This window comes from Schistocerca nitens, chromosome 1, assembly GCF_023898315.1.
Source record: "Schistocerca nitens isolate TAMUIC-IGC-003100 chromosome 1, iqSchNite1.1, whole genome shotgun sequence".
Classification (NCBI taxonomy): Eukaryota; Metazoa; Arthropoda; class Insecta; order Orthoptera; family Acrididae; genus Schistocerca; species Schistocerca nitens.
Genome location: NC_064614.1, coordinates 693,452,879 through 693,470,955, shown reverse-complemented (window position 1 = coordinate 693,470,955; position 18,077 = coordinate 693,452,879). Strand labels below are relative to the sequence as shown.

The 18,077-nt window shown below is 36.2% G+C and overlaps 1 protein-coding gene across 8 annotated transcripts in view; it reads right to left on the bottom strand.

Annotated features, from left to right (window-relative positions):
* LOC126259460 (golgin subfamily A member 6-like protein 22) overlaps positions 1–18,077 on the bottom strand; it is a 426,680-nt gene that overhangs the window by 72,943 nt on the left and 335,660 nt on the right. For all 8 annotated transcript variants that reach the window (XM_049956315.1, XM_049956307.1, XM_049956321.1 and 5 more), the window contains one exon: positions 9,112–9,248. In XM_049956315.1, the coding sequence (XP_049812272.1) occupies positions 9,112–9,248 (137 nt within the window). The remainder of the gene's footprint in view (positions 1–9,111; positions 9,249–18,077) is intronic.

Genomic DNA, 18,077 nt, shown 5'->3' with positions numbered 1-18,077 from the left:
TCTCAAACAAAATGAACTGTTGCTGGTTCCTGGTAAATTGCATCATGCAAAAACCACCATTTGATGCAATGCATAAGGTATGATGACAACAGTTTCCATTAAAACATCCTGCTAATGGAATGCATTGAAACTGAATGCTATGTTTTCATGTCAATATTACTTGTGAAATAATTCTGATGTACAATAACATACAATCAAGTAAAAATAGAGACAAGGAAGCCTTTCGTATGTACACTTTGCTTTATAAGATATAATTCAATTAATTTCTTAAAAATGTCAATATGGTAGTTGAAGACAAGTGTGAAGAGTGAACATTCATGATAAATACATACTATTATCTTGTCAAAAGTTTTAGAAAAAAGGAACACTTTCTCTATAAAGCAGGAAATTTAACATCAGTATACAGTGAAGTCTACAGATACAATTAAAATCACAGAGATCTCATCTGCAAAGGAAATATAGTGTTTACTGTCATTGACAGCAAAACAATGATTTACTTATGCCACATGTAACAACTGAGTTGCATAAATGTGTTTTGTATCTGACCTCTACAAGAGCCAGACACTAACACTTATATATCTGCATCTACATCTACATTCTGCAAACACCCATGAGGTGCATGGCAGAGGGTACACCCCATTGTACCAGTTACTATGATTTCTTCCCATTCCATTCACATATGGAGTACAGGAAGAATGATTGTTTCAATGTCTCTGTGTGTGCAGTAATTATTCTAATCTTATCCTCATGATCCCTATGCAAGTGATACGGAGGGGGTTGTAGTATATTTGTAGAGCTGTCATTTAAAGCTGGTTCTTGGAAACCTTGTTAACAGACTTTCTCGGAATAGTTTCTGTCTATACTCAAGAGTCTTCAAGTTCAGTTCCTTCAGTATCTCTGTAACACTTTCCCCATGGATTGAACAAACCTGTAACCTTTCATGCTGACCTTCTCTGTATGTTTTCTATATACCCTGTTAGACCTATGTGGTATGGGTCACAAACTCTTGAGCAGTATTCTAGAACAGGTTGACAAGTCATTTTTAAGCAATCTCCTTTGTAGACTACCAATAAACTGAATCTCCTATGTGCTTTAGACTGAGTCTATATGACCATTTAATTTCATATCCCTACAAAGCATTAGACCAAGGCATTTGTATGTGTTGGTTGATGCCAACAGCAATTCATTGATCTTATAGTCATGAGATACTACAGGTTTTCAGTTTGTAAAGGGCACAATTTTACATTTCTGAACATTTAAAGAAAGTTGCCAGTCTTTGCACCACTTTGAAATCTTATTAAGATCTAACTGAATAATTATGCTCCTTCTTTCAGATAGTACTTGATTATAGATAACTGTATCATCCGCAAAAAGTTTGAGGTTATGATCAATATTGTCTGCAAGTTCATTAATATACTACGGGGACAACAATACTTCCAACAACGATCCACGGGACACACCTGAAATTACTTCTACATCTGACAATGACTCTCCAACCAAGATAACATGCTGCATCCTCCCAACCAAAAAGCCCTCAATCCAGTCACAATTTTTTTTGAGATCAGAATATGTTCTAAATTCTGCAACAAATTTATGTCAAGGATAAGCACAGTTGTTTGTCTGAGAGAGGGGCTAACTCAGCCGCAAATTCAGTATAATCTCTGACAGGGATTCCATCTGGCCATGGAGCTTTGTTCAAATTCAACGATTTTAGTTGTTTCTCAATACCACTGACACTAATACTTATTTCTTCACTTTTTAGGTCGTACAAGGACTAAACAGGGGCAATTCTCCTGGGTTTTCCATTGTAAAAGAACATTTGAAAATGGAGTTAAGCTTTTGCTTTGCTGTCCTTGTTTTCAGTTCCTTTCTATTTCATGAGTGACTGGACACTAACTTTGATTCCACTAAGAGCGTTTACATTCAACCAGAATTTCTTTGGGTTTTGTGAAATATCACTTGACAATATTCTGATACTACAGTCATTGAAGATATCAGGCATAGCTCTCTTGACAGCCAAACACATTTTATTCAGCATCTCTCTATCTATAGCCGTACACTTTGTCTTACACCTCTTATGCAGTTGCATCTGTTTCTGTAGAAATTTCTTTACAGTGACTGTGTACCACAGAGGTTCCTTCCCATTATGAACTGTTTTACAGGTACATATCCCTCCAGTGCATGAATAACTATTCTTTTAAACTTGAGCCACAGTTCCTCTAAATGTTCCTGTTATGTGCTAAAAGTCCTCATTGAGATGTGAAAATACCAATTTTTTATATAGTTTATTGGACATATATATCTTTGTGCTCACTTTAGTTGTCCTTTGTGGTTTGGTAATTACCACTGCCACAGTTGCATCATGGTCACTGATACCACTTTCGATGTGGACATCCTCAAAGAGATCAGGTTTATTTGTTTCTATTAGGTCCAATATATTTCTGATGCAACTGGCCTTCCTAAGTATCTGTTCAAGGTAGTTTTCAGAGAAGGCATTTAGTAATGTTGCACAGGATGTCTTATCATGCCACCACTAACAAAACTGTATTTTTACCAATTAATTTTTGAATAATTAAAGACTCCACTGATGATTACAGTATGACTGGGGAATTTACATGCAAGTCAACTGAGATTTCCTCTAAAGTTTTCAGTTACATCAAGAAATGAGTCTAGTGGGCAATAGAAGGATCCAATTATCATTTTATGTCCACCCCTGATAAAAAGTCTTACCCAAACAATCTCACATGCAGTTTCAATTTCTATCTCGCTGGATTTGAATTTCTTGTCTACTGTGACAAATATAACATGTCTATTTCCCATTTGTCTATCCTTTTGATATACATCTAAATTTTCCACAAAAATCTCACTGCTATCAACATCAGGTTTCAGTGACCAGGTTGATCATTCTGATCATATATCAAGGATTATTTTTAATGTAGATGTTTTTATTTTATGATTAAGTGAAGTACATGTGTTTTTGGAAAACACATTACAGCAGAATTACTTTTATTCTTATTCCACATCTTGTTTGACTGTCATAATGTTTAGTTCTGGGTAAACTTATTCTGATCCTATCATATTATTTCTTTTTTTATGCTTCTCTTATTTACAATCAGATCCAAAACTAGATGACACAGTAATTTACTTTCATGTCTATGTCACTTCTCATTATTTGAGGCAAATGTAATAAACAGTTTTGCACAAGAGTAAGTAACTCCATTTTATACCAAAGTGACATGCAGAGTCCACATGGAATTTATTTTTATATTTTTTACCACAACTGTGTAGAACCATTCAGACCTGGCTTTTGTTATCACAAATAAACTGTGCTAAAAAGTAAATATATTTGAAAGTAAATGTAACGATTTCAATTTCACGTGAGAGGCATGCAAGATGTCTAGTTGTCAACTCAACAGCATTATTATTGCTCGTTCTAACAAAATATATATTTAATGACTTTACCTCCACCATCTAAAATGACTATGACATTAAACAGAAGGAAGTGAAAATATAAAAAGTATGCTAGAATTTTTGTCTGTATGTGAGGACAGTGAGACTAATTTGTAAGTTCAAAGGAGACTGAATTCAGGAGAATTAATTCAGAAGGATATTGAAGACACAAGGAGACTGAATACAGAATTTAGTTAAGAATTTTGTTTCAAAAGAAAAGCACATTAGAGATATGTTTCAGCCCATTAAGGTCATCTAAGGTGTATGTAATTGTCCACTATATCGCTGAGCCAGAATAATATCACCTCTAAGCCAGTTGATTATGTAGATGTGAATGGTCCCATGACCAACTTTCCAATTTTTACGTAGTGTTGGTCCATCCCAAGGCTCACTCTTTCAAGATGTGGATGCTATCACATGAAATGGTCTCCAAAGGACTCTGAATTAGAAACATTTCACTTCTTCAACATGGCAACACTAGTCGTTGCCAAGCTTGCCTTACCTCCTTTCTTCCCTGGAAACTTTTCACCTAATCTGTAGTTTCCATACAAATAATTCATATGGCCTAAGCAAGTTTAGGTTAACAGTGCTTTCATCTCCTTTGGGCAGTTAGAGTGTAAATCCTAAATGTCATAAACTCCAAGATGCAATTTACAGATGTACTGATTATTTGACAACTGTTTTTAGGCCCTTGCAAACCTACTCTCAGATCATCTCATCCATGTAAATGAAGGAAATGTTGGCCATTCCCTAAAATGTATCAGAAGTTGGTTAGAAATGTCTGAAGGCTACTGCTTCATTATTGCCTCAAAGTGTGTCAGTATTTACTGCCAACAGTTCTGCTGAACAGTACTAGGAGCTCATACAAAGAACTGCACAGAACCAGAATATTAAAGAATTTAAATTTTAAACAAATTAAGTTTAGATAGGATCACTCCTGATTAGAGTGAACTGCACAAGTGCTCTAATTTCACTCAGTATGTAATGCATTTCTTCAGATTTTTTTGGTACCTTTGACTCTGACTTATCACATCAGTAGTTATTGGACACCAGTTTTGTCATTGACTCTGTCTTACTTTGAGTTGTTTTTGACCTATCAGTAACTATTATTTCCCAGTAATGCTTTGTTTCTCTTGTTCAAATACAAACAGTGAATACTGAGAACTATTACTGCTGTTCATAATTATATTTTGGTTCTCTCTTTTCTCTTGTCATTGTACATGGTATTATTACTGTTAAGTTTCAAACATTATTTGAGCCTCCGTACATTAGTTTTATCTCCCTTTTCATTTTTTAGCTTTCAAGGAAGAGCTTTCACTCATAAATCATTAGAACACACATTGATTAGTGTTAACATTTCCTGTGGCATATCATTCTGGAAAGTATGGCCATTTTTTTTTCTCTAGAAATGTTTTTTGTCTTGGATTTCAGTGTCTGAATGATTCATTTTAGTTTGCAGTCTTCATCAAAATACCTTCATTTTTAGATATTTTTGTGTTTCTTGGTTTCTATTTTCAATACTAAAGTAAAAATCTGCAATTCCAAAGGTTTTATTTCCAGTAGACATATCTTCATGTGCCTGTTTGCTTTGTTTTGGTCAGTAATTCATCCAAACCTAGTCTATTTAACTATCTTCATCCTCATTTACATCCTTTATATTAGAGCTTTTAAGTCCTGATCTGAGGAGAAAGTAGGCTCACAAAACTGAAAGTGATGTTGCTCCTGAGACAAATCTTCAAACATAACCACAGTATCTCAGACCTACTTTCTGGCAGAGAAATACAAGTAAATGGAGGAAGGGGATCTACTATTAACTTCTTACACTCTAAAATGATGATTCAATACATGGATGTGTCTACTGTATCACACTCACTTTTATTCTGCGGTGAATTTTCCATTAATTTTTGTTTCCTTTCTAATAGTTCCATTATTTACTTTATGACTTACTTTTTAATCTCAGAATTCTAGTTGAGAAGGAGTAATTAGAAATATACTAGTGGTTGGAAGCGCTATTATGCGTAAGTGTATTTCTGTAGTAGTGAGCACTGTCCCAGGATAGTACATTGTAATTTAACAACAGTCTGAAATACGCATAGTAAATCAGTACATTTTCACTCACATTAATAAATCAGTACATTTTCACTCATGTCCACTGAAATGGTAGAACACAAATGTGAAAGTACACCAAACTTTGTTTCTTAGGTTCCTTTAAACTTGTGTTCACAATTCACACGACAGTCTTTCCTTAACTTTTTGTCTATAGTCTTTCAAAGTTGTAAAAAAAAAAACATTATTACTGGTTGTCTTGAAACATGTGATGTGAGTTGCATCTAGTTGGAAAGTAATTATTCGTATGAATATTGATACAAAGGGTGGTCCATAGGTGTGGAACCACACTTCTAAAATGTAGGTATGTAAGCAGAAATTGAAAGTCAAGTAGTATCAGATGTGAGACAGAGGAAACCTGAGAGGCTATGTTACCGACATGCCAAAATCAAACAATGGAAACTTCAGGTAGGGATATCAACACTGTAGGAACAGATGAATTACTACTTACTGTAAACAAGACATGTCAAATTGGAGACAGGTGTGATTAAAAGACACTCACATATAGCTTTTGGCCACAGCCTTCATCAGTAAAGACACACACACACACACACACACACACACACACACACACACACACACACACACACAAGCAAAGAAACCTCACACACACAGAGAATGCCGGCATTCTGGTCCAAGATGATTGAGCTGGCTGTCGTGTGTGTATGTAAGGTGTGCTTGCTTGTATGTGCTTGTGTGTGAATGTTATATGTGCATCTCTCTTTACAAAGGTTGTAGCCAAAACCTATATGCGAGTGCCTTTTAATTGTGATTCCCGGTGGGGTCAGGGATTTTCTCTGCCTCGTGATGACTGGGTGTTGTGTGATGTCCTTAGGTTAGTTAGGTTTAAGTAGTTCTAAGTTCTAGGGGACTGATGACCATAGCTGTTAAGTCCCATAGTGCTCAGAGCCATTTGAACCATTTTTTAATTGTGCCTGTCTGAAACTTACCAGCATGCCAGCCATTGCAAAACGGGCCAACTTGAATGCAGCTCATAATTTTCAAATTAAAGGGGTGTTATGTCAAACAGATAAGAGAATTACATGGGAAAAACAATAGTGCCCTTCACTTGAGTAAAGCTTTTTCCTACCTCAAGTTATTACTGATGTTCCTTTCTTACACACAACATGAAAGGTGATGGTATTAACACAAGCCAAACACATTAAGATTGTCCAGATATCAGGAGAAGAGCACTTGCATTGTGACAGGATTTCAACCAATGTCACCCAGACAGACCATCCATTACACACAGTGTGGTGGTGAAACTTCTTGCAAAAGTCTGTGAAACTGATTCTGTAGCAGACAAACCGAAAGCTGGATGGCTGAAAACTGTTATGGATGCAGCAATATCAACTGCTGTTGTGGCACTGTTCAGTAAGAGTCTAGAGTGCAGTACTCACTGCATCTGAAATGAAACTGGGATCAGCCATACAACAATAATGAGAATTTTTGCAACATGCAAATTGCACCCCTACAAAATGCATATGTTACAAAATGACACTGAGGACGAACCAGACCATCAGTTTCAGCTTGCAGAATGGATGACGTGCATGCTGGATGAAAATAGTCACTTCCCGTGTGATGCATCCTTTACATATGAACGTACTTTCTGTATGTATGGAGAAGTGTACAAACATAATCACATATACTGGTCAGAAGTCAACCCTCACTAGATGGATCCGTCGAAGATAGTTGCTACATAAATTGTAATGGCCTTCTGAGAAATATGAGATTCTCAAAGTACACTAACAGCAGCCTGTTATTTGGAGTTGTTATACAAAGATATGTTGCAATTACTGCTGTTGAAGACAGGACATTTCCAACATCTTTCAGCATGATTGTGCTCCATATATTTATTCATTGGCTATCCAAGCACATCTGGATATGGGTACGTGATAGAGATCCAGTGGAGTGGATACCACATTCCCCAGATTTAAGTCTCATAGATTTCTATCTGTGAGGACATGTGGAGGAAACTGTACGCGGCAAAGATCAGCAACTTTTGCACACCTCAGGGAGCAAATTTTTGATGTCCATGCTTGTTGGTAAACTTTGTTGGTTAAATTCTATGAGGAATAGGTGAAGTGTTAACAACAGCCTACAATTTACCAGACAACACATAGAGCCTGTGGCCTTTATGCATTATCACCAACATTGGTGTCGTTCTGTAAAAAAAAACAACAAAACTTGGCATTGAATAAAGTTATGGTAAAATGAAAAACACCATTACATTTATCATGTAATTCTGTATATGTCTGATATTATATATGGACCCTTTTATTAGAAAATTATGAGTTGCATCCAAGACTGCAGCTTTTAAAATTTCCACCATGTTGGTATGCCACACAGTCCAGCCTCAGCAGCCAGAGACAGTGACAGTGTGTATGTGTGTGTGTGTGTGTGTGTGTGTGTGTGTGTGTGTGTGTGTGAGAGAGAGAGAGAGAGAGAGAGAGAGAGAGAGAGAGAGAGAGAGAGAGAGTTGTGCTTGTATGAATGTATGTGTGTTTTTTACTTCAGAAGAAGGTCTTTCAGCCAAAAACTTAAATGTGTAGCAGTCTTTTTATTGTGCCCGTGAGCAACTCAGTATCTCCTCTATATGGTGAGCAGCAATCTATCCTTCTCAAAACATTGTAATTACAATAATCCTCACAACCACATTTCAAATAATGCAGAATTAAGTTATGAAACAGACTGAAAAGAAACTAATGAACAATTGAATCATCCCAACACATTTGTGTGGTTGTCACCACGATTTGGCAACATACAATTCCTGCCATTGAGTCCTATTATATACTGTTTGCTTTCTACTTCATCAGTAAAATAGTCATTGTTTGATGGGATTTATTATCTTTCTATGAGTACTACCAGTATCACGGGTCATAGTTTATTGTGCCTGTAATTGCAACTGTGGAAAATTCTGTAACAGCATATATTGTCATTGTGGTATTCAGTCTGAAGTTATTCTGTCTCAGCCCAGTGTGTCACTGAAACTGGTTTTTAACATCTGAAAGCTGAAAGATTGCTTACAGTTAACAGTGAACACAGCACATGTCAGTAATGCCTTGGAGTAGATTCAGGATTTAATACATAAAGATGTGCTACTACTAATGAGACATCCCCCATCCCTGCGACAGAGTGGTCATGAGCATGCCATGAAATTCAAAGTACACCTGATATATAGCAGTCTACAAATGAAGAAACTGCCACAAGAACAGACCAATTAATTAAATTAGTGATCCTGCTACCAGAAATTTTGTTTGTTAGTTAAATATGAGGTGGGCTAAGCACTGTCTGGTGCCTTGATAAGTCCTTGCTATGAAAGTCTTTTTTCTTCACCATGCCACTTAATTATATCACAATGTGTTTTACTGAAGTTTATAAAATGATGCCACATAGTAAGACATGGTACATATTTTATCTACTTGGGATAGCTCATAAGATCATGCTGAAGCTCAGTAACATTTTGTTGAGTGTTGGTTTAATATGAATACCAACTCTAATGTTTTTAAGTAAATCAAAGCAACATGAATAAATATAAAATCTTATTTAACTCACTTCTTTCTCCCTTGTCATATACATCTTTTTCATTTCCTCTACTTCATCTCTAAACTGTTTCATTTCATTTTGATGTTTCTCTTCCAGGGATTTTATTGCATCTTCTTTCTCATTATTCAGCTTTTCCCATTGGGATTCTGGAACAAAGTTACATAAGATAAGCATACAATTATGAACATAGCTATGCACATCATGCTAGAAGCTTCTATAAAAGAACTCCAAATTATCTTAAACAGTTGTTTGAGAACAAAGACTTTCATGATGACACTGTTGTATTAAACATTCTCTGACTTCTTCCCACATTATTTCAGGATAAAACCTTGAGCTTTTAACAATTACCTCCATTGGATTTGTCAGGAGCAACTGACTGTCAAAACTACTGCTGTAGAGGCCTTGTACAGCACACAGACGGCTTCTGATTGGTCACTAATTACGTAATGCTGTTGCAGATGGTGTCAGCACCTGCTTTGGTCATGCCATCACTCCCATAGTAGCACAAATATTATGACATATATCTCTTCCTCTTCTCTGCAGTGAACTGCATACACAGTTAATATTATATCTGCTGTCATGGTTGAATTTCTTCCCACACAGTCTTATTTCTACAGCATCTTTAATTATGGAATCTCAGTATGCAGGAGTCTGGGACAAATTTTTTTTTCTGTCAAACAGTATTTTGTTTTGTTTGTGAACCTGTGCTCAGGACTGCAGATTTCTCCAGTTCTTGATTTTTAATATGCCATTGATGTTCTGCACAGTGGATAGACTGACCAATGTAACTATTCCCACACTCACAAAGGATGTTACAAGTCCTAGGGATCCTGAGGCCTTAACTGTCCTTTAGAGGGCATAGTATATTCTTTGTCTTCTTACGAGGTTGGCAAGTAGATTTTATAATTTGCCTTTCCAGATTCTGTCTATTCTGTTGAATGTAGTGCTGCAGAAAGGAAGGAATACAATCAATGGCTCACCACATGGAAGTTCAACATTTTCTTTTCTTGGAGAATGCTGACTTCATATCTCGTGAAACATAGCTGTTCTTTTGGAACACGTACTTCAGATGATTAATTTTGGAATCCAAGTGATCTTCTTTAGAAACAGTTTTTGCCATATTTTAGTAATGTATTTAAAACTGCTCTCTTCTGGACTGGATGATGAAAACTCAGGGTGCCAACATACAAAGTAGTGTGCATCAGCTTGCAGTACACTGAGTGGCCGAGATGTCCATCTCACTTCCTTCTTTCTCTGCCTGAACAGTGAGCTGGACATTTGTGTGCACACTATTCATACGTTCAAGGAAATGCTCAAATCTTCTGCACCATGTGGCCAGCCAAAAACGTGTCATCAACATAACGACAAAATGAATATGGACAATTGGGGGCCAAATTTAATGCACATTCCTCAAACTGTTCCATAAAAAAATTGCCACTTCTGAAGACAATGAAGAAACCATAGACATGGAGGAAATCATGAAAAGTTTGAGGTTTCACTCTGAATTGACAAAGCGAGAAGTCTGAGAATGTTTTCAGCAGTCATTATTCATTAGACCTTTTCTGTATTTTACAGTAAATTGAGATTAAAAAACAGGAAGTCAAAAATGGAAACAACAAGCAAAATCGAGGACAGGTGACAACTCAGTTGCAGCTGCCTATGTAAACCATATAGACATTAGGGAAGTATTCTGTGTCATGCGGTGTACCCATGTGCCACATGTCAATCAGCTGCAGTTGATATTGAAGTCCTGTATCACTGACAACTATAGGATCCTTAAAAAAATGCGCAAGTTTTGATGTATGAAGTTATGAACACTCCAATACTAAATTGGTGATCCCTCGATGTCTCAGAACATGTCCTACCAACTGATTCCTTCTTCTAGTCAAGTTGTGCTACAAGTTCCTCTTCTCCCCAATTCTATTCAATAGTTCCTCATTAGTTATGTGATCTACCCATCTAATCTTCAGCAGTCTTCTGTAGTACCACATTTCGAAAGCTTCTGTTCTCTTCTTGTCTAAACTATTTATCATCCACGTTTCACTTCCGTACATGGCTACAGTCCATACAAATACTTTCAGAAACGACTTCCTGACATTTACATCTATACTCGATGTTAACAAATTTCTCTTCTTCAGAAACACTTTCCTTGCCATTGCCAGTCTACATTTTATATCCTCTCTACTTCGACCATCATCAGTTATTTTGCTCCCCAAATAGCAAAACTCCTTTACTACTTTAAGTGTCTCATTTCCTAAACTAATTCCCTCAGCATCACCCGATTTAATTCGACTACATTCCATTATCCTCGTTTTGTTTTTGTTGATGTTCATCTTATACCCTCCTTTCAAGACACTGTACATTCCGTTCAACTGCTCTTCCAAGTCCTTTGCTGTCTCTGACAGAATTACAATGTCACCTTCAGAATTCGAAAGAGAGTATTCCAATCAACATTGTCAAAAGCTTTCTCTAAGTCTACAAATGCTAGAAACATAGGTTTGCCTTTCCTTAATCTTTCTTTTAAGATAAGTCGTAGGGTCAGTATAGCCTCACGTGTTCCAACATTTCTACGGAATCCAAACTGATCTTCCCAGAGGTCGGCTTCTACCAGTTTTTCCATTTGTCTGTAAAGAATTTGCATTAGTATTTTGCAGCTGTGACTTATTAAACTGATAGTTCAGTAATTTTCACATCTGTCAACACCTCCTTTCTTTGGGATTGGAATTACTATATTCTTCTTGAAGTCTGAGGGTATTTCGCCTGTCTCATACATCTTGCTCACCAGATGGTAGAGTTTTGTCAGGATTGGCCCTCCCAAGGCTGTCAGTAGTTGTAATGGAATGTTGTCTACTCACGGGGCCTTGTTTTGACTCAGGTATTTCAGTGCTCTGTCAAACTCTTCACGCAGTATCATATCTCCCATTTCATCTTAATCTACATCCTCTTCCATTTCCATAATATTGCCTTCAAGTACATCACCCTTATATAGACCCTCTATATACCTCTTCCACCTTTCTGCTTTCCCTTCTTTGCTTAGAACTGGGTTTCCATCAAAGCTCTTGATATTCATGCAAGTGGTTCTCCTTTCTCCAAAGGTCTCTTCAATTTTCCTGTAGGCAGTATCTATCTTACCCCTAGTGAGATAAGCCTCTACATCCTTACATTTGTCCTCTAGCCATCCCTGCTTAGCCATTTTGCAGTTCCTGTCGATCTCATTTTTGAGACGTTTGTATTCTTTTTTGCCTGCTTCATTTACTGCATTTTTATATTTTCTCCTTTCATCAATTAAATTCAATATTTCTTCTGTTACCTAAGGGTTTTTTTACTAGCCCTCATCTTTTTACCTATTTGATCCTCTGATGCCTTCACTATTTCATCCCTCAAAGCTACCCATTCTTCTTCTACTGTATTTCTTTCCCTCATTCCTGTCAATTGTTCCTTTATGCTCGCCCTGAAACCCTGTACAACCTCTGGTTCTTTCAGTTTACCCAGGCCCCATCTCCTTAAATTCCCACCTTTTTTGCAGTTTCTTCAGTTTTAATCTACAGTTCATAACCAATAGATTGTGGTCAGAGTCCACATCTGCCCCTGGAAATGTCTTACAATTTAAAACCTGGTTCCTAAATCTCTGTCTTACCATTATATAATCTATCTGATATCTTCTAGTATCTCCAGGGTTCTTCTATGTATACAACCTTCTTTCATGATTCTTGAACCAAGTGTTAGCTATGATTATTTATTTATTTATTCATTTATTCATTTTATTTTGATCCAACATCAACTGATTACAAAAAAAGGTTTTTTTTTGTTCCAGTCTTCTGGATAAGTCAGAGCCTTACTTACTAGGGTTACATATTATTGGCTGGCACTTTTATCTACACAACTTTTTCCAAATTTAGTTGAGAGAACAGAGTTACATATATGGACTATACAGAAAAAAAGTTGTTATTGCCATACTTAGATTAAGGAGTCTACAGTTTGTAAGAGTATTCATATCTGACATTCAAATATTTACAGTTTGTGACAGTCTAAGACCTGAGATTACGTATATTTTTAGATAGATGGTCTTCCATCATACGAGTGTACTAAATCTAGAAACTCATCTATTGAATATACAGGATTGTTTAGGAGCCATAATTTTAATTTCATTTTTAGTTTTGTAATGGGCAATTTGGAGATATTAGGATGGAAGCAATTCAGTAGTTTTATGCCTGCATAGTGAGGGCTTTTCTCATAAAGTGTTGTTCTATGAGAGATGATGTGGGGTCTCTCTCTACCTCTAGTGTTGTGATCGTGTATTTCTTTATTAAGTGTTTTGTTACTATTTACTGCCATAATGATTATCTTCAGCACATACAGGTTATGAACAGTTAGTATTTTACATTCTTTAAACAAATTTCTGCAGGACTCCCTGGCACATTTCTTTCCCATAATTCTAAGTGCCTTCTTTTGTAAGGTAAGTACACTTTTCATATTACTTTTACTGCTGGATCCCCATACCTCTATCCCATAACTTAGATGGGATTCAAATAGTGCAAAATATATTTGCCTCAGAGTGGTGATGTTGCAAAAAGGTGTCAGTTTTCTTAGGGCATATATGGTAGTACATAGCTTTTTGCAAATATCATTCACATGATCAGACCAGTTTAACTCTGCATCTAGTGTCAGGCCAAGAAATTTGGTCGAGTATTGTTTTTTAATGTATTCGTCACCCATTAAGATTTGGTTTTCATGAGTTTTTTGCCTCCCAAGATCAAATTCAATATAGACAGATTTATTTGTGTTTAATTTTAGTTTGTTTTCATTAAAATACTGCAGAATTAAGCCTGCTGCAGTATTGGATTCCACTTCGAGCTGTGAATAGCCTGGATTGCTGCATATTAACGTGGTATCATCTGCATATAAGATAGCTGTTGCATGGTTTGTTATGGACTGAATATCATTTACATAGATAATAAAAAGAAGTGGTCCTAATATTGACCCCTATGGGATACCAAAATTTATGTCAGTGGTGTTTGATTTGTATGTTCCCTCTGTAGTGCTAATAGACACAAACTGCTTCCTATTTGTCAAGTAGGACCTCATCAGATTATGGGCTGTGCCTCGAATGCCATAGTTCCACAGTTTGTCCAGCAATATGGTCGTATCAACACAGTCAAATGCTTTTTGTAAGTCTAGAAAGATGCCACATACATATTCTTTATTATCTATTGCTTGAGTGACACCTTCGATTAAGTTTGTTGCTGCTGTAATGGTGGATGACCCCTTGACAAACCCATACTGCCCCTTAGAAATCACTTTTTTGCATACCAGGAAGTTCCAGATTCTTATGTATATTACTTTCTCAAAGATTTTGGATATTATTGGAAGAACAGCAATGGGTCAAAAGTTTTCTACTAAATTCCTGTTTCCTTTTTTGAAAATAGGCACAACTCGGGCAATTTTCAACTCATCTGGAAATAGACCGTCTTCCATATGAGAATTGATAACTGTTGATAAAGGTGATGCAATTTTATGTATACATTTCTTAAGAGTGTCCAGACTAAGACCATCATATCCTGCTGCATGGGAATTCTTTAAGCTACTCACTATTTTAATTATTTCTTCTTTGCTTGTTGGCATCAAAAATATACTTCCTGACACTGGTGTTCCTCTGAATTTGTATTTATGATTTTTAAGCTGATTGTTTATGCTGGAACCAACAGAAGCAAAGTAATTGTTAAATAGATCTGCTATCTTATTCTGATCAGTTTCTATTGTGCCGTTTATCAGCAAGTGATTTTCAGTTGTATGGTTCCCAGATTTACCTATTTCTCTATTTACTAGTGACCATGATGTTTTGGAGATATTATTTGAGTTCTGAATGACACTTTCAAAATGTTTCTGTTTTTCTGAAATTAGGAGGTCTACATAGTATTTCTGATACTTTTTGAATTCTTCTTTTAATTTTTTATTGCTCAAGTCATTTAACATAGCATACTCATACCATCTTAGTTTTTCTCTAGCCTCAGTGACTGAACTTGATATCCAGTTTTGGGTTACAGCATGTGACTGAATTCTCTTTTTTATTAATGGGCAGGCTTGGTTAAGAATGTAGAATAGTTCACTTGAGAATTTGCCATAACTATGAAGTGTCGTTAGAACACTGTTCCAATCCACATTCCTTAGCATATTATTCAACTGAGTTATATTTTGCTCTGTATTCACCCTAATATATCTATAGCAACTGTGTGTAGGAACCTTCTTTATGTGCACACTTAGTTCTACTGCATGGTGGTCTGACAAAGCACTTATAATAACAGAAGATGTAAGATCGTAAAGATGAATACCAGTGATTATGTTATCTATTGCAGACTGGCATGTCTCAGTCTCCCTGGTTGCAGTATTTATCAGGTATCATACAGTATATTCAAGCAGAGTATTCTTGAATAGTCTAGTGTGTAACTTATCTGCTAATACATTTATGTTGAAATCTCCTATAATTACTAACTTGTTCAGGTGTGATATAAAAACATTCTCTATCATGTCACAAAACATTGTTAAGAAAACTTCGAAGTTTCCACCTGGTGGTCTATATAAACATATAACATAAATTTCATCATTTGGTATCTTTATACATGCTGCGCATAATTCAATTGTCCCTTCTAATGAATATTTACTTACATTTACAGAATTAAAATCAAATGTGCTCTTAACATACATTGATACACCCCCACCTCTGATAGTAGATCTGCAAAACTTATTAGCTAGTACCATGTTTAGAGGTTTAAAAAGTTCTAATTTGGCATCAGATAGCCAGTGTTCACTAATACCAAGCACATCAGGCATAGTTACGCTCTGCGCAAAATTCTGCCAGGCAGCTTCCTCTTTCATTTCTTAGTCCAAATGCATATTCATCTACTACGTTTCTTTCTCTCCCTTTTCCTACTACTGAATTCCAGTCACCCATGACTATTAAATTTTCATCACCCTTCACTACCCGAATAATTTCTTTTATCTCATCATACATTTCTTCAATTTCTTCGTCATCTGCAGAGTTAGTTGGCATATAAACTTGTACTACTGTGGTAGGCGTGGGCTTCATATCTATCTTGGCCACAATAATGCGTTCACTATGCTGTTTGCAGTAGCTTACCCGCATTCCTATTATTTTATTCATTATTAAACCTACTCCTGCATTACCCCTATTTGATTTTGTATTTATAACCCTGTATTCACCTGACCAAAAGTCTTGTTCCTCCTGCCACCAAACTTCACTAATTCCTACTATATCCAACTTTAACCTATCCATTTCCCTTTTTAAATTTTCTAACCTACCTGCCCGATTAAGGGATCTGACATTCCACGCTCTGATCCGTAGAACGCCAGTTTTCTTTCTCTTGATAACAACATTCTCTTGAGTAGTCCCCGCCCGGAGATCCGAATGGGGGACTATTTTACCTCCAGAATATTTTACCCAAGAGGACGCCATCATCATTTAATCACACAGTAAAGCTGCATTAAATACACTCATGTTTTAAGAAAATGTCAAAGAGAAAAATTGCAAGGGGTTAATTAACATGACCTTGGCTACCATTATGTGAGATGAGACAATTAGAAACCACTCTTGAAACAACTCTATTGTTTCACGAGAAGTGTGGCACATCGCACCTTCCTGCTGAGACCATGACCATTAATGTCTATTCCATTGAAATGAGGCCACATATAATCTCTTATCATTGTTTTCCATTAACTTTCACAGCTTGTCCTATTTCATCTACAAAAAAGTACGAGTCAATGATGCCGCCCACCCAAAAGTCACAACTAAATCATTTGAATGCATTTTCTGATCCTCAGATATGGCAGTTCTGTTTATTCATAAATACATTTAATTGGAAGTGAACCCCACCACTAAAGATGTTATTATTGCAAAACTGACATCTTCTCAGAAACGAATCACCAAAATGTCACCTTTTCTCATGATAGGCTTCTTGCAACTTCTTTGTTAACTGAATTCTGTAACGGTAGTAATGATCACATTGAAGGATATCTTACGCCTTGGGAGTGAAAAAGACCCAACTTTACTGCACTAACAGAACATTGTCATGAACCATCACAATGTTTTGCGCAGATCGGTCAGAACAAGGACACCCCCAACTCTTAATGCTCAGTGTTGAATCCAATTCATTGAATTTTACAATAAGTTTGTGAAGCAGTGATAAATTCAGTGCTTAATTGTGCCCTAGAATTGTGCAAAGAAGTCTCAAAGTTGTTGTATAAGTTTTTCCTTTCTGATGTCACGTTTCCACTATTAGCAAAAGCTGTGCAACAGTAAACTGTTCCAATGTAGAAATGCAAAAGAATCAGATTGAAGAATCAATCAGAATGTTTACAGAAACCAAAATGATATACAACAATGTGGTCAACTGACAAAAATATTCTATGGAATTCAAAACTGGTGCACTTTTTGAAGGACACTTTTGCTTCTGTTCTGAGTGACTGTTCCCATTACAGACATACAATATTTTGGTACACAGCTGAAATTATCAATGGGACTTGCACACAAAAGAAAACCTAATCAAGTTGTGAAACATTATTACTATAAGAAGGAAACAAAATAATTAATGGCTAAGTAAACATTTATAGATCACCTTAGCTAAATTTGCAACTAATCATGGCAAATATGATCAATGGGTTTATATTTAGTTTATGATTAGTTGCCATCACTAAATAGAGAGTAAAGTAAAACATGAAGTTAAAAAAACTATTGTTTGTAGAGTTCTCTTTTTTCGGAGTTAGAGAGGAAAAGGAAACACACTAAAGCACTTATAAACAATCACCATCACCAATGAAAACAGTTCAGTTCAAATGATTTCAGCAGGAAGTGGAGAGTACACAGGTATGATCCAGATTCTGTGTCAGTACATAAAACACCATTAAAAAGAGAAAACACTCGTTAGTAAAAGCATAGGTTAGGGAGTGTAATAGTTCAGCTA